The sequence below is a fragment of the Castanea sativa genome, chromosome 2 (genome assembly GCF_040712315.1).
Source record: "Castanea sativa cultivar Marrone di Chiusa Pesio chromosome 2, ASM4071231v1".
In the NCBI taxonomy this organism is placed as follows: domain Eukaryota; kingdom Viridiplantae; phylum Streptophyta; class Magnoliopsida; order Fagales; family Fagaceae; genus Castanea; species Castanea sativa.
In genome coordinates this window covers 2,504,080-2,530,082 of record NC_134014.1, presented here as the reverse complement: position 1 = coordinate 2,530,082, position 26,003 = coordinate 2,504,080, and the positions used below count along the sequence as shown (strand labels likewise).

Genomic DNA, 26,003 nt, shown 5'->3' with positions numbered 1-26,003 from the left:
ATAAAACCGTCGGGCTCAATGAACTCGTCGGCCATACTTTACATTTAATGGAGAAGGCAACGTCTATGCACTCAAAGCCGACGGCTTTGATCTTAGCCCGTCGACTCCTAGTAGATAGCATTTGGGACCTAACGACTAGAACGTCCAGATAAGAGGGCAAGCAGACAAGAGTAAGTTGACAGGGATAAAAAAGGCCCTTGATAATAAAAGAAATTAGCACCATGTGGAAGCAAGTTTTGATAATAAAAGTCAGAAACATGAAGATCAATGACCTATGATGCTAGAAGTGGCAACGGGACGGGTTTCTTTATACCCGAACCCGCCCTGCGGACCGGTACCCATTACCCGAACCTAGCCCGTTTAATAAATGGGTTTTTTTATGCCCGCCCAAACCCATCCTATCAGATTTGGGCCTAATCTACGGCCCAAATTGTAGCCCAATAAAAAAATTGAATTGAAGCCTATACCGTGGCCCAAACAGGGAAAAAAAAATCATTTTTGCCCAGATGGCAAATTCAGGCCTTATAACGTCCAGATTCAAGCTCATATAAAGTGACCCAATGCCAAATCAATCCAAATAATAGGAACATTAAAAACCTATTGATCATAAATCAATAAATCACCTGTTAATTATAAATCTATAAATCAGCAAATCATAGCCAAGATCACTATTTAATCATAAATCAATAAATCATAGCCAAGATTACCTGCTAAACATAAAAATAAAATAAATCCAACAAGTCTAAGAAATAATTCCAACAAGTCCAAGAAGTTAATCCAACAAGTCCAAGAAATTAAAAAGCTACTAAATTAATATAACAAGTGTAATCCTCCACAGTTGTGACACAACTCCCATCCTTTTCATTAGGCTCCTCATCATCAAGAATTGATTGAAGTGTACAATCTCCTGACATAGTTGAAGAACTTACAACAACAATGAATTAAAAAATAGAATAAACTTTATCAAATTATAACTAGCAAATATAAAAATACAATTTTAATTTTATTTTATAAATACAAATTATACAATTGCTAATCTTTGATTTCACTCCATAACTAATTTTGAGTACACATCATTGCCTCTACAGTGTTGGGATGAAGCCAACTACTGTGTGGACTTAATAGTCTCCCAATAGTGCTAAAGGCAAATTCTGAAGTAACAGTTGTGACAGAAATAACTAAAATTTTCCTTGCAATCCTTTGTAAAGTAGAATATTTGAGGCCATTACTTTTCCACCATGCCAAAATATCAAAGTCCTCATTCCTTTTCAACACTCCCTCATCAATGAAATGATCAAATTCCATTCTAGTACTCCCATGTTTCTTTGAAATACTTGAACTATTGTTAACAAACAAATCAAAATATGACATTACTCCACTCAACCTACGTTTAATTTGTACCACTTCATTTGAAGTACTTGCAAGCACATGAGAACTTCCTTCATAATCTACAAAGGATTCATATACATCTTTATACTCATCAAGCAATTCATAAAAAAGATTATTAATTTTTTTAATCTCCAAATCAAAATGATTACCATAAATGTTAGGATAATAAAACTCCAATAACTTCATCTTATATCTTGGATCCAAGATGGCAGCAACAACTATAACAACATTAACATTAACCCAATAAAAATTAAATTTAGCAAGCATGCTTTCTACCATCCTACTTATCATCTCATTTGAAGACAAATTTCATTCATTCAATACTATTTTCAACTCATAGACCAAAGTAAAATACATATTAGTTGTGGGGTACTTACGACTAGAGAATAACTTAGTCACACTATAAAACAACTCCAACCTCCCACAAATATCTTTGGCTACCTCTTAATCAGAATCATGTGGTAAACAAGTATAAAATGCTTCACGTTTAGCCAAACGAGATAAAACATCTTTATAAATCAATGCAGTAGAAAGCAAGTAAGTTGAAATTCAACGTGTCTTACAATCTAAGACCAACTATTTGGTGCATTGAACACGTAATTAACATGCATTTTCATCAAATTTATGTCTCCTTTTTGGTGATCCAGTTCAATAAATTACACTATCATGAATCCTTTCAATACCATCACTAATAAGAGACAACTTATCTTGAACAATCAAATTCAAAATATGTGCAGCACACCTTATATGCAACACAGACCCACTCAACATAAGAGAACTAGTATCAAACTTGTTCAAGAGAAGTCTTATCATGGTATCATTAATGCTATAATTATCAACAGCTATTGTGGACAACTTCTTATCAATTTTCTACTCTAAAAAACAATCAACAAGGACATTAGTAAGAACATCTTTCATGTAGAGAAGGAACATAAATAATCCTAGAAAAATAATAGGAATAATTATAACATAACTCAATAAACACTGTGATCAATGACATATGGTACGATTTATATGGTTTAATAAATTTAACATTCATAACTCAAAGAATTTCCTTAAAACGCGGCTTTGCAACGTTCAAGTGTGATCGATAAAATGAGCAGTAATGACCATGAACCCTCTCTTTTTGTTACTCTTATTATGAGTATATTAATTAGAGGAGGGAAATGAATAATACCATTCATAAATTAATGTAATTAGACAACCAGTTAGCTCTTTCTATGATTAACAAGAATAAGCCATGATCAAGCATGTTAGTCATGAATCTATTAAGAAATCTGCTCAGACGAAAATGAGTGAAGTAGCATTGAAGAAAGGAAGCAAGACTGAAGTAAAGAGAGCTAAAGTGCAAAGGAACCTTGCTGACCAAAACGACAGAAGCATTTTTGTTTTTTTGAAGAAACTACTTGTAGTTTTAGAAAATAAAGCAAGGCATGTGAAAGGCATGTGAGGAAGTTAGCTGTTAGTTAGTTATTAAGTGACAAGTGGCTAATTATTATTGGTAGAGTGTTTTTAGGAAAGTTGTTAGAAGTTAGTTACATTTTCCCGTTCTTTTGCTTTCTTGTCAGAACTGTATTTAGTAGTATAAATGTAGAGCAATGCAATGTAAATCAGTAAGTTCTTGTAATCATAGAAATTCAATAATGAAATTTTCTTTCTCACTTAGAAATTCTCTCTCTGTTTCTCGAGCTTTCTTGGAGTTTTCGTGAAAGGTTTTCCTTGATTTGTATCTTCTTGTTTAGCTTGTGATATTTAACACTCTATTGTATTCTAGCATTCTAATCATCTTCTTAAGTCACTTCTACTTTATTTAGTATCCAAGTATCTGGTGTCTATACTTTGGTTAAACTATGTATTTGGTGCCTATACTTTGGTTAAACTGCGTATTTGGTGCTTATACTTTGTTTTTTATTTAATTAAACTACATATTTGGTGCCTATACTTTAAGCTATATTTCAATTTAGTCATAACTTTTCAATTGTGTCAATTTTGTCTCTAATATTTTAGTGTCATATCGAATTAACTTCCATTGATGTGGTAATAAACTAATTTTTTTTGGCTGTTTGCCACGTTAGCAATTTCCATTAAGAGATAACAATATATACTAAATTGACATGGCATTAAAATGTTAGGGACCAAATTGACACAATTGAAAAGTTATAAACCAATTAAAAATATGGTGTAAAGGACAAAGACCCAATACGTAGTTTAACCAAACAAGAACTCCAAACATAACACTAGTGCATTGATCAATCAATCACTCGAAATTCAATAATGGCAGCTAAAACTATCGGTGTGACTGCTTGAAAAATTGGTATATATGAATATGATCATATAAGGTTTTCATTTTTTTTATCATGTAATAAAATTGTTTTAACCTAGGATCTATCACTTCAATCTCAACCTATTTTGTAGTGCTTGGTGTTTCCATGTGTGTTGGTTTTGGGTTTGACTACCTCTATCTTACATTATACACTCTGCAAAACAAATTTTTTTACATCATTCACTTTGCAAAACAAAAATTTTAGAAAGGAGGATGTTTAAGTTTAGATGGAATAGGTGTGATATAGAAAGAGGGAATTTTCGCAATGGACTGTGACCCAAGTAAAATTAACTTTTTACCAACTTTTGATTTCTCCTCCTTGAAGAAAAATGGATATTCCATAATTAGTCATTGGAATAAATTGGTTACTTTTGCCTAAATTACTACCACAAATATCCTATTCTAGCATGAATCTCCAACGTATTCTAGCATTCTAATCATCTTTCTAAGTCACTTCCACTCTATTTAGTATCCAAGAAGCCTACTAATCCAGTTGATTGGTCTTTTTGATAAACATCCAATTGGTTGTTCTAGTTAACTTAATCCTTAAAAAAAATTAAGGATTCATTTAAAAACAATGACAAGTGCTGGTACTTCGTACAATTCCAATAACAATATGGCCAATAAGCTCTAAATCAAATAAAACCTTAATAAAATCTCATCTCCTTGTAAGTACAAGAGAGATTGAGATTGTAGGCTCAAGATCTAAATCAAATAAATCTTTATTGTTGTTTGTTTGTGTATTTATACTATTATTTAAGGGACTTTTCTTGTTTGGATTCTTTATTTTTTAGTTCAAAAATGCCCCTACACTCCTATGTTTAAGTAGAGACAAAATTAAAAGATAATCCGGTAAAAATGCAACTCTAACTCTCACTAAAATATTGCCTAAAAAATGACCACTCTCTAATTAATTTTCTTTTTTTGAGAAACACACACACACACATACATATAGGAGAAGGGGGATAAGAATTCTCTAGTTAATTTTCAAATTGCTTTATCTACTTATAAATTATATTTTCAAAATAAAGATTATGTATATATAAAATAAAAAAACAAAGTTTTTATTTTATTTTATACAAAATAGGACCACTAAAAAAAAAAGTCTCATCGCACATGCAAAGCGTGTGTGATGAGACTATTAGATTTATTAGACACTTGCTTTATTAAAGGTACTAGAGTCCAATGGCCCAAACTCACTGTCATACTAAAATACATGAATTACAAAAGCTAGTTTGATAAGGTATGCCTTGTTAAGGTCAACTACAAGCGGGATATGTTAAATAAATCCATTATCCAAACTAATCCAATTTGCATCTAATCAAAACCATCTCAACTCATCCAATTCCACGGTTATATATATAATATGATTTGAAACACACAACATTAACTTTATGATGATATGATGATTGATGTATATTATTAAAAAAGACAAAACTTAGGTGCAGTAACTCAGGTGATATTCCTTAAGTTACTTGCTTAAATTTTAGCCACTATCCAATTAATTAAATTAGCACAAACGGGGTAAAACATTTTAACGTCAAAGGAGAGGAAAAAAAAAACTTCAATTCTCTCGTTTTCGTTTCCCAAAAAAAAAAAACTCTCGTTCTCAGTCTCCTCTCATCTATTGAAGACCATGGCTGAGAGCTCCGAGCTTTGCCGTTCACCACTCATCGCTGCCAAAGGTAGTGCCCTAGCTTTATCTCAACCTCTCTTCTCCCTTCTCTCCCTTTTTCTCTCTCTCCATCACTCTTTATCTGTCTCGATCTAAATAATCCTAAACTCCAAGATCGATTCAGATCTGCCACCGCCACAACTGGCGGTGGCTCCTGAAGTGAACTGGTGGCGAGGTCGATGCCTTTGAGTTTTCTTTCCAAACCCATAAGAATGGGAGAAGAGGCCAGCCACGAATGATGTGCTTAAAATATAGGTACAAGGAAATCCTTGCTGGCCATTTTCCAAATCTAACCTGGATTTGTTCCAGTGAACATTACCTCTAAATCCTATCCTTTAGTTTTGAAATTATTTGTCGAGATGGTGTTCGCAATGATATCATTTGCTAGATCTATTTTGTCTATCAAATACCTCTTGTTTTAATTGGATTTACGCTCTGTTTGTTTTAATGGAAAACTTTGTGTAAAGATAGTTTTTCTTGTTTTCCAGTGTTTGGTAGCATAAAAAAAGATGAGTCAAAGGAAAACTATCTTTGGTCAACATAAAAAGTATGGCTTATTTTTGGAGATTGTTTTCCATTAAATTTTTTTGGAAAACAACTCTATCTCACAGCAAGCTAAATAAGGGAAGTTATGAGGTTATTTTTCAACTCATTTAAAATTGCTACCAAATATTGGAAAATGAGAAAGTTTTATAGAAAATTTTTTTTAGAAAATAACTATTTTCTAGAAAACATCATTGCTGAAACAAACAGAGCGTTAAAACCAAGTGCCCCTAAGCGGTGGTGTTTTTTGGGCAATCTGAAAAAAGATCGGTGAGCTACAACAAGAACACAATAGCAGGGGTGGTTTTTATGGCCAAACTAGAAGTTGTCAGTCCTTTCTCAAAAAAAAAAAGAAGAAGAAGAAGAAGAAGGTGTCAGTCTAACGGATGGGTTTAACGGTGTTTGCTGATTTAATTAGTTGGACACTTGGCTAAAATTTAAACGGGAACCTAAAGAACAACACTTAAAGTACTGTACCTAAGTTTTATCCTATTAAAAAAAGACACTAATTAGTTGTTAGAATACATTTTGTTGAAACTCAAGTCTCCTAATTCACAATAAGAGAGTTAGGGACGAACGTACGTAGCCTTTGACGTTGCCCCCAATTTTTTTTCTTTTTTTTAATATTAGAATATAGGTATTAATTTTAGTAATTTTGTTCTATAAAATTACACTTTGCCCCTTAATAATATCATTAATTCTTTTTAAGAGTGATATTATTGCCACAAATTTTTCTATAATATTTTTACAAACTATTGAGGTAGCAAATTTTTATTGGTTCGCATTTAGGCCCACCACCTACACAACTTTTTTACTTACCAATGATCACTCATCACATCAGTAATTTGTAAAAAAAAAAAAATTGTAGTTCTAGCATTTTCTTCTTTTTAAAGACCATAAAAAATTTATAAATTTAAATTAAAAAAAATATGCAAGCTCAAAAAAGTTAACCCAACAACAAAAATTACCAATAGTGATTTAAAAAAAAAAAAATTTCTAATTAACCAATTTTACCAAAAATAAACAACTTGACTTTTAAAAAAAAAATCAAACAAAATAATTGTCCTTGCCCAACAATTTGCATCAAAGTCACAAAAAAAAAAAAAAACACCTTAGTGGCACAACCAACAGCAGAGTCACCCCCTAACTACAAGTCTTGACTCTGATCCTGAAAAGAGTAGAGCTAAGGCTGTAAATGAGAAGAGCCAAGTCGAGTTATATAAAATTCAGGCTTGGTCATTTAATTTTATTTTGAACACGGCGTGTTTGAGTACATTACCAAACAAGATTATATATTGAAGCATTTGTTCATTTTCTTTGTCACGCAAGTTTGAGCTTGTTTGTGAGATACTTGATTAATTAATTTATTTATTTTTTCCTGCATAAAATAAAACCACAAACACAATATTTTACCCATTTAGAAATTTATAAATTGTTAAAAATGAATGGAATATAATTAATAAACTACAAATAATAATTAAATATTATATAAAGCTATTTATAATTGAATCCATTTTTCATTTTAGGGTGCATTTGTTTCACATGAAAACCAAATCCAGAAAGCATTTTACACCATTGTTTGTGTTTGGCACCAATTGAAAATACGGTCAAACTGAAAATGATTTACACTTTGATCGAAAAATACCCCTCACACCTGTAAAACTATTTCCATAGTTATTTTACCTTCAAATAACATTTTACGGACTGAAAAAGTGGAGAGAGAGAAAGAGATGAGTGTGAAACTAGAGAGAGAGAGATTGGAGTTGCCGCTGGAAGCTCATCGACGCCGCCATCCAGATCGTCACCACCCAAAACCGATCCACCCAAAATCGATCTCGTTCTCGACCTAAAGCTCATCGGCGCCGCCGTTCTCTTTCTCGTTCTCGACTGCCATCTAGATCCACCCAAAGCTCATCGGCGCCACCGTCCTCCATCCACCGACCCATCCCTCATCCTCGTCCTCACCGACCCATCTCCATCGACCCATCCCTCGTTTGAACCAACAAATACCATCCTCGCCGCCGCTGGCTCATAATCGCCGCCTGAAGCTCGTCGTCACCGCCAAACATAGATCGGAGCCTTGTCACCTCGTTCTCATCGCCGCTGAAGCTCGTCGGCAACGCCAACACACAGATCGGAGCCTTGACCCGATTTCAAGCTCTCTCGATCTCTCACTCTTTCTTCCTCCCCTTCTCTGTTTGACCGAGTTTATAGTTTTATTTTGATTTTTGTTTCTTTAAAAAGTTTACATCTTGCAATTTTCTATTATAAATGTATTTGAAAGCTGAGAAAATAGCCAAAAAAATGTAAGAAACCAATAGAAAATTTGTATTTTTCAGGATGTTACCAAACACTTGAAAATTTTTTATAATATAATTTTCAAAATGCAATCAAACACTAAAGAAATATTTTTCTTTCTCAAAAATTTTTTCACCTGAAAATATTTTACACTCGAAAAATATTTTCCATTCAACCAAACGCAGCCTTAATAGATACATATAATATTTGAGTTTGACTCGAACTATAATCAAGCATAAATCTAAGTTTGAGCTTAGACTTATTTGGTAATGAATGAACGGTTGAGATGAACTTCAACCCACTGATTCCACACTCCAAGATCTAATCTACATCATTGTTTATTCCAAAACAGCTGAAAAAACATAAAGATTTGGCCCCACACTCCAAAAACTCACTCACGCTCGATAGCACCTACGAAGTACAAGCTACACAACAAAAAGCATCTCATTCTCTTCACTTCAAACAACAACAAAAGACGACCTTCTTCTTGTTGTTGTTCTTCTTCTCTCTCTCTCTCGTCACTCGGAAACCCCATCACAATTTTCCCAACCCGACCTGACCCGACCCGGTCCGTGTAAATGGCCGGAGTTAACCCTAACAAAAACGCACCGCATAAGCCCCCTTCATCGTCCTCCGCCGCCGCCGCCTCCTCTTCCTCTCACCGCAAATCCCGCTGGGAGAACAACCCCTCCGCCACCGCCAACACTACTACACCCTCAAAGCCAAACCCTTCACCAAAACCCGGAGACTCAAAACCTAACCCGTCTCCAAAACCCGCCCCGACTCCAAGCCCGGCGAATCAGCGCCACCACCAACACCAACACCACCACCACCAAGCTCACCCTACTCCTCCCCACTCCGGCCCAGGCCCAATCCAATTCCCGGACCTCTCCGCCCTAGGCCCACCGCCTCCGCCGGCTTATGGGTTCCACATGCTCGAACGGCGAACCTTCGTTCTCGCCGACGGTACCGTCCGATCCTACTTCGCTCTCCCTCCCGATTACCAAGACTTCAATCCGATGCCCCCGCCGATGCCGATGCTGCCACCGCATCGGCTTCCGGGGAGTCCCGGAGGAGGAGGAGGGTTTAATCGGCACCAGCAGGATTACTGGAACTCGCTAGGGCTCGATGGACGTGGGCCTGGGCCTGGTGGGCCTAGCATGGAAGGCCCATCATCATTGAAGAGGAAGTATATGAACGAAGAAGAAGAGAAACACAGGCAACAGTTTGGAATTGGCAATGGGTTTCCAATTGGGAACGAGTTTTTGGCGGGAAACAGTGGTCCATTTGGGCGTAGTGGTGGTGGTGGTGGTGGTGATGAATATAGTAACAATAGAGCTTCAAAGTATATTAGACTCGGTGGTGGTGGTGGTGGTGGTAATGAAAATAATGTGCTTCATAAGCATCTACAAGTCGATCAGAGCGCCTTGAACAAGGCGTTTCTTCAATTCGCTAAGTTGCTTAATGAGCTTTCCAATCAGAAAAAGACTTACTTGGAGGATGGCAAACTCGGCCGCCTTCCATGTCTTGCTTGCGGCAGGTTGATGATCATACTTTCTTTGTTTTATTTTTTGGGTGCTTGTCTTGATAATCAATGTTGCTATTGTTTTCTTAGGTTATTTGGGCACATATCTTATAGTGTGTGTGTGTGTTTTAACATAGCTCGTCATATACATTGTTGGAAGGTTAGGATTCGAAATAGTGTGTGTTTTAGCAAATTTTGATAATGTGTTTTTACACATTGTTGGAAAGTTGGGATTCCTCCTTTTAATTACCAAGGAGATGAGGGTGGGGGGAATAGATAGTCAGGTACACACGTGGGGGAATAGTCAGATGTTCGAAAAGCCCTGGACTCCCAGTTAGCGAAAAGGAAAGAAAGAAAAGAGAGTTTAAATTCATTCAGCATAGGTCTATGTATTGGTGATTGCTGAGAGATATGTAGAGCTAATGAGGTGTTCATTATGTCTGATATAGGCTTGATTTGTTTGTTGTTGTATTTGTTGGCACTAGTTATTTTACTTCTAGTATTTCTTACTATGGAGGTGAATTGTCAAGACAAGGTTTTTATTTTTTGGATATGAGATTGTCAAAGGGAGGTGATTTGGGACTTGTGTGGGAGATGTGGTACAGTGATAATTTTGTGTTTTAGCTATCTGCAACTATTTAGAAACGTTGAGTGTTTAGTTTGATTTAGGGATTAGTTACTGAGCTGTTTGATCATAGTCAGTCCAGTTACAATGGGAATTTTCGCCAATGAGGGCACATCCTCCTCTTGTAAGTTCAAGACAGATGGCGGGTATTGGTTTCAAGATCCATTGAGTGCATACATTACTTACCAATCCAGTCACAACGTGAAATTGTGTAGTGGCAAGTTTGTTAATTATTAGTACCCTTGTAATGTTATGTCAAAGAGAGGGCTTTGGAGGAACTGATCCTGGCATTATTAGGATTTTGTAAGTACTTTGACAACCAAACTTTACGATAGATGGTTAAAATTGATCATTGCCTACAGCCTAAGATGGATGTGTGTGCATGGCATGCCTTGTACACTTGGAATTTAATGGTATATCTTACGTTAATGCTTTGTCATGATGGAAGGATACAGAGGAACTTTTCATCCAATGCTTAAGATGGATGTGTGCATGTGTGTGGTGCACTTAGAATTCAACGGTGTATATCATTTTTTTTTTCCTTTGTCTTGAAGACCAGTCTTGCTTAGTTGCTCTGTAATGAAGGAAGGATCTATTATTGCTGAGAGGTGCTTTTCATGCAATTATTAAGGGCTGTATGTGTTTTTGCGCACTTATAATTCAATTGTTTATATCACTTTTTTGCTTTTTATGTAGATTGGTCTTGTTTACTTGCTTTTTTCATGAAGGAACAATCTCTCTCTAATTGCTGAGAGATGCATTTCATCCAATGCTTAAGATGTTTATGTGTGTGTGTTTGTGTACTTGCCAACTTAGAATTCAATGGTGTATCTCACTCTTTTGCTTTGATACGAAGACTGGTGTTGCTTTGTCATGAAGGAATTATCTCTAATTACTGAGAGATGCTTTTCATTCAATGCTTAAGATGTGTGTGGGCACTTAGAATTCAATGGTTTATCTCACTTGTTGCTTTTTCATGAAGACAAGTCTCTTTCTCTTGGTTGTCTTGTCATAAAGGAAAAGATTTATTTGTATTTCTCAAAGATGAGCTTGTTAAGGTAGCCTTTATTTTCTTATCTCATATTTATCGAAGATCAACTTTGTTGAGGAATTCTTTTATTTCTTATTGGTCGCATCCTGGATATAACTATTAGGTACGTTTGAAACTATTGTTTGGCCAATATGAGAGTTGACTATTATTTATCAAAAAAAAAAAAAAAAAAAGTGAGAGTTGAATATAGGTGTTACCTATCTTTAACAAGCAGAACACCATACACCTATATGAGAGTTGAATATAGGTGTATGGTGCTCTGTTTGTTGCTTCAGTGTGTGGACAGCATTTTGTTCTTGTGTGTCAGCTAGTTATAGTGCTTCTGCAAGAAAGTTTCTCATCTCTTGTATCTTGACATGGCTTATGTATGCTATTGAAATATCTGGTTATAGTACCTATTTAATTATTATTTTTTGATAAGTAATAAGGATTTATTGATAACAAAAAGAGAGAGATACCCAAGTACATGGGAAGCATACAGGGGAGTACAAATCAAATACAAAAATTACATAAATCAAGAAAATCCAAAAAAGAAGAAAAAGGATGGTTTCTCCACACTGAGAACTAGTCCAATAAGGTTCTGAAAAAAAGAAGCTTGAGATCAGGCATAGAACGCTCATAGTCTTCAAAACACCTACTATTTCTTTTCTTCCAAATACACCACATCAAACAATGAGGAACAACCATCCATATATCTCCATTGCGATGGCGACCAAAACGACCTTGCCAGGAATCAAAAAGCTCAACAACAGACATTGGCATAACCCAACAAACTCCAAATAAACCAAAAACCATATTCCACAACTCCAGAGCAACCGGACAATGAAGGAATAGATGGTCAACGGTTTCACTGTTACACTTGCACATATAACACCATTCCAAAATGCAAACCTTTCTTTTCCTCAAATTGTCAATTGTCAAACATTTCCCCAAGGCAGCGGTCCAAACAAAGAAAGCTACTCTAGAGAGAATCTTCTGCTTCCAAATGCTTTTCCAAGGGAAAAACTGATCACTGTGGCCAACTAGAAGATGGTAGTACGCACTAACCGTAAATCCTTTACTCTTACAAGGTAGCCAACATCTCTTGTCCTCCCCAGTCCCCCTTATGGGAGTGCTATAAATGGTATTAATGAAGCTCTAAAAAGCTTCCAATTCCCGATTATGAACATCCCTACAAAAACGCATCTCCCAATGAAGGACTCCATTGGAGTACCTCATTAGATCAGCCACACTCGTCTCTTTGTTTCGACAAATCCTATATAAATCAGGATAGCAATCAGCAAGAGGAGATGATCCACACCATCTATCTAGTCAAAACCGCACCATCTATCTATTTAATATGTATTATTTCTTTTTTGAGTTGAATTTTTATATTGCTAGTGGTCACCTTCAGTTGTTTGATTAAAAGTTAGGTATTTATTTTTAGGTTTTAATGTAGTTATGGACATCTGGGAGACTTGGGGAAATCTGCTTCAATTATGTTATCTTTACTTATTTTAGATCCCTCACATTCTATGTCAAATAGTTCAGGATGTAATGCAAACAAAGAGGAAAACAATAAATTTTGGATTTTATCTAATTTTAAGAAAGAATTGTTGGATTGAAGGAGCAAGAAGCATTATCATATTTCTGTAATGCTAAGATTGATGGAAATATGTTATTGCTTCTTTCATGCGTTCCTATAGTTGTAGGCTGCAAAAGTTTGATATAACTTGTTCAATTTATTTTGTATGTGCTTTTTGACAGTTGCTGCACCTTGGAGCACAGATCTTGCTATTCTAATCTACTTATAGATGGTTAAAATTGTGATGCAGCTGTAACTACTTACTTAGAAGTCCAGACATATAGCACTGGCTTAGAGAGTTAGAGTCTAGTTTGGATGATGTATTGGCTAGTTACTTCATTGCATGTGCATTACAGTTTCCATGTGTATATGGTATGCACTTTTGTTTTCTTTAGTAATTATTAATTAAGTCTTGTCTTTACTCTCTCTATGGGATTTGTTAGGTGTGGTTTTTCTATGCCTTGCCAGAATAGTGCTTTAATGACTATGACTTAATTTTTGCGGACTAGATTTGATAGAATGTATGAATATGTATTTATTAGTGAATGAGGATTTGTGTTATATTTCAAGTTTGTAATCAGTATAGTGCTAGCCAACATGTTTTTTTTTCAACAAAAGTGATGGTCTCTGTTTTTATGCTGCTGTTGTCTTTGGCATCATTTCTTTCACTGCATTTTACTTTTTGAAATGTATGCCTTTCATTTTTTTTTTGGGAACCTGTGATGTGGGTTAGCATTAAAAGAACCTTGAGTGCCACAGTTTGGTGCTTTTGTAAAAGGCAGATTGGGAGAGCTAATATCTTGAAAGTCACTCATTAGTAGGTTAGTTTATTATATTTTATTCTTGGCAGTGCAGGATGAGTCTGTATGAAAATATTATAAATCTATGGGTTTTAATCACCGACTGTATCCAATTATCCTTTTTTTTTTGTTCTGATGCATTGTAGTCATGCTGTCTGGATGGCATTATCTTTTACTTCCATGTTAAGATTCTTTGCCGTACTGCATAACTTAGTACATGGGATGGAACTGTGGCCTATCAGTCTTTAATTGCATCCATTTATGTCCTTTCTGATTATTAATTAGTTCCCAAACTACACAGTTGCTACTTTTCTTCTTTGATTTGTAATTTTAACGTTGCATTTATTTGTGTTCTATCTTTTTCCTAACTTTAACAGATTAGATGCATATTTAGGGGCTACAAACTTTATATTCTATTACTAAACATCTCCAATTCATAGCCAGTTGTCTTATTGGTGGAGATTTGTGAAGCACTCCATTTGAATGGTTGGTCTTCATGCTTTTTTTGGTAGTAGCATTATATGTGTGTGTGTGTATATATTATATAATTGTTATTATGATCTCTGTGTGAGTGGATGGCTGCCTTAAGTGGCCACTCTTTCCTCCTTGGAATAATTTCTTATGTACTTTTCGTTAAATTTGTTGACCCCTGGTACACCACCTGTGTACAAGGGGATCCTGTTTCATTTGATTACTCAATAAAACATTTTATTTACCAATCAATATATATGTGTGTGTGTGTGTGTCTTATATTATGCATTGCTGTTAATGCAGTGTAATTTGGGTGCATGCTGGACGGGTGTAATCAATAAGTTAACTCTTATTGCAATTAGCTTTGGCTCCAGTGTTATGCACTACTCAGTTTTGCGTTTCTGGAGTTAAATCATAAGTGTGCAAGGTTTCTGTTTCTGTGTGTGTGTTTCTGTTTCTGTGCTTGGTTTTGTTATTTCCTGGCATTGAAATTGCTTTATGTTAGTCATTTTATGGCATCCTTGTGCTTAAAAGATGAGTGTAATGAGGATGTCAAGATGAACAGCTGGCAACCAAAGTGTATAGAATGAGAAAGAAGCATTTAGGGGAAGCTAGAGGTTGTAATAGTAGATCATAAGATGTGGAATATCATATGAAGATGGTATCAATCCATTAAACGGTCAAATCTGTTTTAATTAAGAAAAAAAGATGGCTTTTAAGATTTTCTTCTTTTAAAGTTTGACTCGTGGGGCTTCTGATTGCTGTCTTGGCTAACATAGTTTCAATCACCCTGATTGTTCTTCTTTTAATTTTCCTGCCATTATGCACTGATGTTTTAAAGTTGATTGCCCTTGTTGTTTAAATTGACAGAAAGAAAGGCCTATATCAGATGAAAAACAGGCCTTAAACTGATTCAATTTTTGAAAAATTATCAACTGTTCCGAATCATTTTCAATTGATTCCTATGATCTGGAACATTTCCATAGAGAACCATCATGCTAATTTCATACATGGTGCTGAGTCTCAAAACATACTGCACCTTCATTTAAGGATTTTTTTTTTGGTGCTGATGTATTCAATATTTTAGTTGGCATTAGTGAAGGTGCGTAAGTTCATCAGATCTATATATGTCACATTCTCTCAGATACTGGTAGCTTATGGATAGCATGATGCTTTTAATTTTTGAAATGGAAACAATGTGCTGTCTACAAGAATGATTATATATGTTTGTCTTAGGTTAGATATGTATGCATACTTATCTTAGGGGTGCCATACTTTAAGGTTGAAATGTTGGCAAATCTTATTTGTGCATTTTCAGGTCCCTAGTTAGTGATTTTTTTCCCACTTCTGTTATTATTATAATTTGAAGGCACAAAACCATTTTTTTAGATGAGATCATTACAGAAATTAGTGCCATCACCCAATATTTGAATCGAAATGATGCTATTTAATGTACACAAGTTTTTCAGGGCTGCTTGTGTCGCATTCACTCAGATACTGGAAATTAATGGGTGGTGTGATGCTGAATTATTAATGTGCTGTCTATAAGAATGCTGATATATGTTTTTCTGAAGTTATGTTATGTATGTACTGATACTCTGTTTTAGTATCAAGGCTAATGTTGCCATGCTTTTAGGTTGAGAGGTCAGTGAAACTTGATTGTTCGTTTTAATTGGAGTGCATTTGGAGGACTCTAGTTTGTAAAAAAATTCATTTTTTTATTTTTATTTTTATAATTGAAAAAAATTTCATCGTATATTATTATTATAATTTGGAGGTACAATCCCATCATATCAGGTGAGATTCATTCCAGAAAATTGTGTATTGATATCAAAATGATGCTGTTTTATGAAACTTTGGAAATGGATCTTTCCATGTGAGAGAACTAAACTCATTTGAAATGTTCTAGTGGTTAAATAATCTTGTACACAATGGAACCACTTCATTGTTTATATGGTGTTGTAACTTGTAACTTTTGTTCCTGTGATGCAACTGATATATTTCATGCTTGTTACTCAGCTCTGTTATATGATATTGTTTAGTCTTAGTACCTTATTATAATTCCTTGAATTTACCCTTAAACTTGCGAATGCATTGTCTTCATTCCCCTTTTAGTTCAAACTTGTAGGCACATATTGATAACTGAAAGGAAAACCTGAATTATATTCTTCAATGCCCTTGATATCCAAATTTCAGGTCTACTAAAGAGTTTCCAGATGTGCATAGTCTCATAATGCACACTTACCACTCAGATCATGGTGACTTGCATGTGGATCACTTGGGCTTACACAAAGCTCTTTGCATTTTAATGGGGTGGAACTACTTGAAGCCTCCTGATAACTCAAAGACGTATCAGTTTCTATCAGCTGATGAAGCGGCAATGAACCAGTACGATCTGATTATGTGGCCACCTATGGTGATCATTCATAATACAATTACAGGAAAGGGTAAAGAGGGGCGCATGGAGGGTTTGGGAAACAAAGCAATGGATAGTAAGATTAGAGGTATAATGCGCCCTTTCATTTATTTGTCTTCTTTGTGTTATTTGTATGGAAATTCCCTTAGAAAAGGTTGGCCACTGATCATCTAGATCAGATCATGCAGAATGCATATGAGATTTTTGTTGATGAGTTTTACTAGATTAATAGGGATGTCAAATTCTATTACACCGAACCATCCTTTTTTGAAGTATACCTTGCTATATTGTCTCAATTAAGGAGCACCATGTTGAAAAATTCATTATAAACCCTTCAGGCTGTGCCACCCTTCATAGCCCCTATCCTAATGGTCCCCATCCTACCCATCTCCTCTAAGAAAGGTTTCAATCCTTTCTAAGGGTAATTGGATTGTAAAAGGGAGAATTCTAGGGCACAGTTGCATGCATACTCCCTTCAGTTTAGTTTTCACACCACCCTTCTAATGATATATTGATTTGATTTGAGGGTTTCTTTCATTTTAGAATTGACCTTATATAGAGACAAAATATAATGTGTGTATTTGCCTGTAGGTAGTTAGGATCAAGGCCTTGCCAAATGCCGAGTGTATATATACTTATTTTCCCTTCCGAATTCACTTTTTATTTTCTTGTGCTACGACCACCTCCATCTTAATTTGTTTGTTAGTCTATGATACTTTATTTTGCCATCTAATCAATACTCAGTTCTTTCACGTTTATAGTCTATTTGTTGTCTAAAAGTTTCTTGCCTTATAGTTGTTATTTCCTTTAGACTTATTCATTTGCAATAGAGTCCATTTTCTGGCTAAATGGTTTGACTTCTTTTTTTTTTTTTTGGTGGGGTGGGGGAGCATTCTTTCATTTATGAGTCTGTTTGTGACATAAAAATGTTTCTTTTATTGGTACTTATTCCTCTTAGTCTTTGATTTTATAATAGGGTAATTATAAAAGCTCAGTTGAGTTGGTCAATTGCAACATTGTTTATTTTGAGCTAAGAGTAAACACCTAGCTTTATTGCAGATGTGCTTGTTTGTGGAACCATTAACCAGGTTTCCTCTAAGATATAATTGTGAATTTAAGTCTTCAGGCAATATATACAAGGCAGGGTTGAAAAAGAGTGTGATTTGGGGGTTGAGGGGATGTAGTATAGAGTACTTGATATATTCAAATTTTCTGCTAAAGGACATTGTTAAGATGCAGAAACTCTGCACTAAATCATGGTTTGCTGTTGCATCACATTTTGGTTAAGTTCAATTTAACTCTTACAGTAATTTTATAAATTTTTTTTTTTTTTTTTTATGGGTTTTTACATTCTTGTTCTATGGTTTTACAAATTAAATGACTCATTATTTTAGTCATCTGCTTTCGTCTTTTAGTTTTTCTTCCGCTGCTCTAATTTGGACTGTCATTAAAGGTCTTGGCTGGTATTTAGGCTTGATTTTTTGTTAAAAATATGGTTCTCATTATGAATACCTGTGTGGTGTCTTTTTAGGGCTAGGGGAAGTGAAGCTCACTCCCTTTTTGGGGGAGTAGAAGGCACCACTAGGTCAAGATGCCTTTGGCCCCTCTTGGTGGTGGTGCATTTTGTGATTGTCATGATTCATTAACATCGTTGTATTCTTTGTTTATCGAAATTTGACCTTCTCATCCAACCATCTCAATTTCTTTTCTTTTGGGATGCAACTTTTATTACTTTCACATCCTGGTTTACATGTTGGTTGTGGCCTCCTTTTGGCTTTGGCCTTGATAAGGATTTACTTACCCTTTCAGAATCTGAATCTTTATTATGCTCACATTATGAATTATACTTGTTTCACTCGACTAAGATATTTTTTAAGTGAGGGCTTCTACTTGGTTAGGTTGGTTAGTTGGAGGCAATCTGAAGTTTAATTTTAGGGGTTTATTATTCCCACGGTACGAAGTATACTTGTTTTACATGACTAAGATCTCTTTTAAGCTAGGGCTTCAACTTGGTCAGATTGGTTGGTTGAAAGCAATCCTGTAACCACTACCAACCATATTTTGGCTTTGAGTTATTACAAAAGTTGGTAATGCAATATTAAGCAATGTCTGACTCTCCATTTAAAGTTTCAGTTTTTGGGAACAAGAATCTCTCTCTCTCTTATCTTTTTTTTCTTTTTTCTTTTTTTGTTAACAATCTCATTTTTAAAATTAGCAAAGATGTCACAAGGATTCCTTTCTTTGGAAAAGCATCCTGAGGAGCATGCCCAATTTTTATTGGGTGCTTTGGAAACCATATTAATCTTTTGGAAGGTTCATAGGTTGAGATCCAAGTTAAAAGAAGAGCGATATCAGGATTTCATTCCAATAGATGATTTCACTTGGTGCCACAGTCCAAACACTTTCACTGGTGGAGGGTGGTGTTGGGTGTACAATTCTTTGTAGGAATGTCTAGTGCTGTGATTAGAAGAAGTGGGTTGGGGCCTCATGGTTGGTCACTGAACTAAACAGTTGTTAAGCTATGGTTGGAGGTGATTATGGGTTAGATTTTTGTTAACTTCACGTTATGTGAGGCCCCATATTAAAGCAGATGGCATTGGCGGACAAGGATTGACTGCTATACAAGAAGGCTCATTCTTTATTAATGATTTAAGCCTAATAATTGTTGTCAGGGTTAAGATTGTTATTGATAATGTACTTGTGAGTGTTTTCTCTCATATTGTTTCTCTTTCTTATCTGTTCTTGAAGCACTTAGTTACCACCCTACCTATAGTTGGACTATTGATTTATTTCCATATTTTCCTGACCCGCTTATTTCTAAATATGGATGAAAGAGTTAACTGAGTTTTGCATCCATCTTAGAAAGTTGCCAGTTTTAAGCTTGTTGGAATCTAGTGTTCTTAGTCTTTCCCACAGCCCATGCAACTGTTCCTATGCAATATTTTTGATTGGTGAGTTTAAATGCACCCAGCATGTTTTGAAACCATGATGCTATTTTCCACTCTTTCTTATGGGGTAGACGAGGCGTTGGTTGAGTTAGAGCTCATCAGCTTCTCTTCCTTTGCAATTAAGAGTCTCAGACTAAAAACTGGGATCTAAGCATCTAGATCATGATTCATGAGTTTATCTCATATAATAGAGGATATTAGAGCAAACAATTGCAGCTCCTTTCATGGTTGCTAGTATGTTGATTCCTAGTAAGATCAGATGATCTTCCTTACAGGCTCCCCTTGACCCCTTTACCTCATTTTCTTTTTGTTCCTCAAATTGTATGTAGGAAAATTTAAGCCCAAAAGAAAAGAAAAAAAAAAGGAGGGGGGGGGGGTCTGTTAGTCCATTGTCTTTTATTTTTATGTCATGTTTTATCTATTATTATGTCAAGTATTTTAACAGGCTGTGTGACTAACATGTGATTTTTGGATGGTTATAATTTAATTGCAAAGATTCTAGGTTTACTAAAGGCTATTATAGTTTGCCCCTTTTCAGACTTTGTAGGTAGTCTTCAATTTTATGAAATATCATATTTGAATTTTTCTTCAGATCTTTGTGCCTAGAAATTGATATTTGATTGTTCCAGCTTCAATCCTATTATCTTTTTCTTTACTTCAATTATAGTTTGCCCCTTTTCAGTCTTTGTAGGTATTCTTTACTTCCAGCTTCAATCCTATTGTCCACCAACTCCACTCTCTCCAGATGTTGCTTAGCATCTACTTGAGTTTGTGCTTGGTTTTGATCATTTAATTTTTAGAATGATGCACATTTTAAAATTAGCTTTTTGCGGCAGATAAGTTGGTTTCACATATACCTTCTTTTTTATTTTTTGGGTGTGGAGATTTAACCCCCAAGTGAAAGGGATTAGTATGATTTCACTTGAATTAAAAAATCCATCACTTGTTCCGATGTTTAGAATTAGAATTCATTTTCTAAATATTTAATTTCTTTCTGAGTAAAAAAAAGTTGAAAAGTGCGTTTCTTTCACTGTGTATTTCAAAATTTCAAATTCTTTTTTTTAAGAATGAATTTCCTCTGTATCAGTTTAATCACATTTTTAAAAGAGTACAGCTTAAGCTTTATTTAGTATTGAAAGAAACTTTAATATGGTTTGTAGGTTATTGGGTAATTTGGGTGTAAGTTTTAGGTGGTAAATAAATGGTGTTAAGGGAATGATGCATTCTATTAGGGCAGGACATTCACATTGGAAGAGTTTTTGTGCTAGGCCACATATCTAGAGGAGTTACATGGGATTTTAGGTATCTACATTTGCATGTGTTTGTATTTGTGATTGTGATTGCATGAGCAGCATGAGGATGCGTGTGCGAATAGACCACTGTAGAGTCGTTGGGGTTTTATATGTAATTAATGTCATTCTATAAGTGCTGCTTATGCTTTTTGACAACTGTGATTCCATGTGTTGATATAGGCAGGGATGTATCGGATCATGTACTGGTTCTCATATATTGTTGATATTTATGGGAAATGTGGCTTTTTTTTTCTTGAAGAAATGTGATTTGGATAGAATAGAATGATGCAAAAAAATACATGTGGCCAACATTGACTACTCTGGTGGGGATTCATAGATGACCCCCATAAATGTTGGGACTAAGGTTTAGTGGTGGTTTTTGGAGATAGGATCCAAAGAAGACAGGTGCTTTTAGGTTTTTCACTTGTAAATGTTGTGTTTTTGTTACTCATCTTGAAATATCATCTGGTGGTAGCAATGTTTGAACCTGTATTTTTGTATTTTTTTTTAAAATTTTTTTATTTGCCAGTTACCATCAATTATGGATTTTTATTTTTTTTGGATCCATTATCATCAAATTTAACAAAAGTTGGAAAATTGAAGTTAATTTAACTCTTTCCGCAAATTATCCGTGAGGCATTGTTGCGCACTCAACTTATGAGACTGCAAAGTCCTTCTGACAAGTTATTTTATTTATCTTTTCTCCTTGGTGTTCATGTTTCAGAACTTGGATTTGGAGGTGGTAAGTCACGGTCTTTGTATGGGAGAGAGGGTCATTTGGGTACGACACTGGTTAAGTTTTCTGGTGATCAATCAGGCCTTAAGGAGGCCTTGCAGATGGCCGAATTCTTTGAGAAAGAAAATCATGGACGCAAGGCTTGGGCGCGAGTACAGCCCTCACATTTTAGCAGGGATGATGAGAAGAACCCAAACCTTGTAAAGGTGGATGAGAAGACAGGAGAGAAAAAGAGGATCTTCTATGGTTATCTTGGAACTGCTTCTGATATGGAGAAATTTGATTTTGACACAAAGAAGAAGGTTACGATTGAGAGCCTGAGAGAATACCTGTCCAAGTAGATTCTTGGTGTCCATGCATGGTATTGTTGTGTATTCTTATTTATACTCGGTTATTACTGTAAGAATATCTGAGCCTTAGGACTCATTTGATGACCTAGGTCTCATTTGATGATGAAAGATTTAATGTGATTTGCCAACAATTTCTGATGTTATATTTCGTGCAGCCTTCTTTGAAACAGGTGCTTATTCGAGTTGATGATATGATATTTAGGGCTGTCCACGAGTCAGGTCGGCTCGGGTTTGGGCCTGACCCGGTCTTGACCCGACTGGATCAGGTTACCAAAAGTGTGATTCGCAACTGACCCGATATATGGGCTAGACCCGGCGATTCAGGTCATTGGTTGAACGGGTCGGATTTGTTGGGTAGGCGGGTTTGGGCTTCGAATTGGGCTAATTTGTGAATTTGCATGAATTTTTTTTTAACTCAATTTTTGATAGGCCTTTTGGGCCCAAAATAATGGGCTTACTTTTAATAAAGATTTATATATTTTTGAACCATGTATATATATATATATATATATATCATATGGGCCTCTTTTCACATCATTTATTTGGGCTTTCAAGCTCAGCTTGTATGCCATTACACAACTTTGAATCTTTTGGCCCAAAATAATGGGCTTACATTTAACAAAAATTTATATATTTTTGAACCATGTATATATATCATATGGGCCTCTTTTCAGATCCTTTATTTCAAATTGGGCCTTCAAGCTCAGCTTGTATGCCATTACACAACTTTGAATCTTTTGGGCCTCCAAGCCTTATCAGTCCAAACTTAATGTTTTTAGCTCACATATAATGATAACAAATACTGTAAATAACAAGTAAAAACCTAGGCAATTAGCAAGCACATAAAAACACACATAATATCACTTTCTAACTAACTGTTAAAACCACACAATACAAAAAAGAAATATTTTTAAAAATGCCTTAGCCTTAAGACTTGGGCAGTACATAAAAACACACATAATATCACTTTCTAACCATTTGTTAAAACCACACAATACAAGAAAGAAATTTTTTTCAAAATGCCTTAGCATTAAGATCTAGGCAATACTTTAAAAATCCAAAAACAAATCAAGAAAAGTCTAATAACTACAAAAGCACATCTCAACCTATTAAACCTGCCAAGTTGTGCCAACCATTCCATACATGTAACACAACTTACACAAGCCAGCAATCAAATTCTAACAAATAAATCAATCACAACCACACCACAAGTCTGGCAACAAAAGATAATAAAAGCATCTTGCAATATTTTCATAGAGTCAGAGAAGGCAAAAAGGTAGTTACTGCAAGTGTGTAAGGCAATAGCTAATTTTAATTAATTACAATTATGAAATACCTAAATATTTCCAAAAAAATAGTTTTTCTAAAGTATTAAAGAGCAACTACTTTATAGTTAAGTCCATGACTTATAGAAAAGAAAACGTATAAACTTAATAAGTTTTCTTTCCTATAAGCAAGAGTTGATTTATAAATTATAAGTTAGAAAAGCAATATGTCCAAAAGAACTTCCAAAATGTATTCAAAAATCTGCCTCCTATATAAAATGTGTCCTTCCTCCTACAAGAAAATGGGCAAAAAGATATTTATCAATAAAAATATAAGGACAAGACCAAAAAATACAGAATAGTAATAACCAAAACAATAGAGAGGGCAGAACCAAACTCAATAGAAATAACCGTAAGGGCAAAAACTTACCCAGTTAGTGATTAGTCATCAACACTAATTGAGATACCTTTGCTTGAGCTTGAACTTTCACCACCTGCTACTGCTTGACGTATAACTAGAAAAGAGAAAGAAATAAAGGCTATTAGATTAAATTTTATTTGCATAAGACACATTTAATAGCACTTAATAGACAAAAAGTTTGGAAGTTAACATATTACCTAAATCATGAAATTCATCTTCCAAGGCCTCTAACTCATCCTTTGATTTGCGAAAAGAAATTGGAACCAAGGCTTGAAGCCAATCTTGTCCACAAACAATATTGAACCATGAGTGGAAAGAGTGAACTCTGAAATGGATCAAGTATGCGTCCTCCGATACTGAACGCTGACTCAGAAGCAACAATAGAAACAGGTACAGCCAAAACATCCCTAGCCAATTTGGACAGCACTTGATACCTATTTGAATTGGTCTTCCACCACCCCAATATCTCAAATTTCACATCCCCCCCTCTTACTTTCACAATTTTCAGCCAAATATTTGTCAATCTTATTGCTATACCCTATGGACTGCTTAACCTCCAAGAAACGCTCAAACCTAGAATTAACCATCGCATATGGATCGCTACAACCAATTGACTCACCTTCTATGTGTGTCCTCTCACTTCCACTTGGTACTTGTACATTTGGTAAATCAACACAAGAGTAATAATCATACAACTTAACGAAGGAATCCCTCACCAATTCAATCATCTCATCAACCACTTCAATCCCATAAATTTAAAAAAAACAAAACTTCAAAAAGCTCAACTTCTTTCTTAGATCAAGAACCACAACCACATACAAGAGATGATTAATTTTATCCCCTTTCCCCCAATACTTATCAAACTTAGATTCCATTTTAGTTGCCATGTTTTTCAAGAGGTGGTTTTGAGATTTACTTAAATGGGAAATATTCTCTTGAATGACAAACATCTCATCAAAAAAGGTGTTTGCAGTAACATACAAAGAACTTGAAAACTTTTTTGTTGCATTGTAAAAAAGCTTCAAAAAACCCACAAATGTCCTACAATTTTGGAAATCAATACCACTTGGAGATCCCATACCACCACTATTCTCCTTTTTCATAAAGTATGAAGAATAACTATCATCCTCAAAGTCCATTCGTATGAATACTTTCTCAAATTTTTGTGCGGTTTCTAACATGAAGTAGGTAGAGTTCCACCTAGTTGATACATTTAGACAAAGAAGAGACTTAAACTCAATACCTAATCTCTCCACAAAACCCATAAAAGTTTGATTCCTATTTGGTGAGGACTTCACATACCTCATAGCTTCATGCACCTTAGCAATGGATGCATCAATTTCTCTCATACCATCCCCCACAATCAAATTAGGATATGTGCACAACACCTCATGTGTAAGAACTCATGCTCTAAAACAGTCCCCTCCCAATCTTTAGTTACAGTTTGCAAAAACTTAATGGTGGCACCATTTGGGCTAGCATTGTCCACTGTTAAAGTGAATATGTCATTAATACCCCACTCACGCAAACACATCTCAATCTTTCTACCTATAGTCTCCTCCTTATGGTCTTCAACTTGACAAAATTTTAAAATTCCCTTATGCAACTTCCAATCATCATCAATAAAGTGACATGTAAGTGACATATAATTCAGATTTTGAATACTAGTCCATGTGTCCGTAGTAAGACACACCCTACGACCCTTCAAGGCCCCCCTAAGTTTCTCTCTCTCAACACCATAAATGCCAATCACATCCCTAGCCACAGTTTGACGAGATGGGATATCCCTAATTCGCAACTTAGGTTGTAAGGTTGTCGAATATCTTTGAAACCCATACCCTTCAACAAACCTAAAAGGCAACTCATCTATTATAACCATTTTAGCGAGTGCCTTTCTAGAAGCCTCAACAGTAAAGGTTGTTGGTACAAGCTAAAACCCTTCCTCCCCATCCATTTTGGGTTCAAACGCTAAGGTTTGCTGCTTTTTAAATGTATCTCTATTAGGGTTCTTAACACAAACTGGCATATGATTCAATAAATTAGCAGTACCATGCCCCTTACTATCAGCTAGATAAGTTTTTTGACAATAATTGCAAACAACCTTAAAATGACCCTCACCAATATCTACTTTATCAAAATGGTCCTAAGCAATAGACTTTTTCCTATTATTACACACCTTGCCTTTACCTTTAGGTGGAAGTGGGGGAACCTCAACATTAGTTGGAGTGGCAATAGGTTTAGCTTGGGCAACAGGTTCAGCTTGGGCAGTAGGTGTTGTTTGGGAAGGGGGTGCATCACTAGAGGATTTCAT

General features: G+C 35.2%; 2 protein-coding genes and 1 pseudogene across 2 annotated transcripts; 1 reads left to right on the top strand and 2 right to left on the bottom strand.

The window, feature by feature from the left end:
* Positions 1-1,056: 1,056 nt before the first annotated feature.
* Positions 1,057-2,202, bottom strand: LOC142624302 (zinc finger BED domain-containing protein DAYSLEEPER-like). Its single transcript, XM_075797834.1, has 3 exons — positions 2,073-2,202; positions 1,539-1,607; positions 1,057-1,448 (listed from the first exon to the last, which is right to left on the bottom strand). Exons 1-3 carry the CDS (start codon positions 2,200-2,202, stop codon positions 1,057-1,059), a joined length of 591 nt encoding a protein of 196 aa, XP_075653949.1.
* Positions 2,203-8,619: 6,417 nt separating this feature from the next.
* Positions 8,620-22,149, top strand: LOC142623354 (uncharacterized). The gene is made up of 3 exons (XM_075796749.1): positions 8,620-9,768; positions 16,461-16,768; positions 21,645-22,149. The coding sequence occupies exons 1-3, from the start codon at positions 8,807-8,809 to the stop codon at positions 21,995-21,997; spliced, it is 1,623 nt and encodes a 540-aa protein (XP_075652864.1). The 5' UTR covers positions 8,620-8,806; the 3' UTR covers positions 21,998-22,149.
* A 1,563-nt stretch (positions 22,150-23,712) lies between these two features.
* On the bottom strand, positions 23,713-26,003 carry LOC142624064 (zinc finger BED domain-containing protein RICESLEEPER 1-like; annotated as a pseudogene).

Coding starts and splice junctions, on each gene's coding strand:
- LOC142624302 (XM_075797834.1), bottom strand. CDS start 2,202: ATGATAAGACTTCTCTTGAACAAGTTTGATACTAGTTCTCTTATGTTG. Junction 1,608..2,072: donor GTTGTCTCTTATTAGTGATG/GTATTGAAAGGA, acceptor ATGTTGTTATAG/TTGTTGCTGCCATCTTGGAT. Junction 1,449..1,538: donor TTATTATCCTAACATTTATG/GTAATCATTTTG, acceptor AATCCTTTGTAG/ATTATGAAGGAAGTTCTCAT.
- LOC142623354 (XM_075796749.1), top strand. CDS start 8,807: ATGGCCGGAGTTAACCCTAACAAAAACGCACCGCATAAGCCCCCTTCA. Junction 9,769..16,460: donor CCATGTCTTGCTTGCGGCAG/GTTGATGATCAT, acceptor TCCAAATTTCAG/GTCTACTAAAGAGTTTCCAG. Junction 16,769..21,644: donor AATGGATAGTAAGATTAGAG/GTATAATGCGCC, acceptor TTCATGTTTCAG/AACTTGGATTTGGAGGTGGT.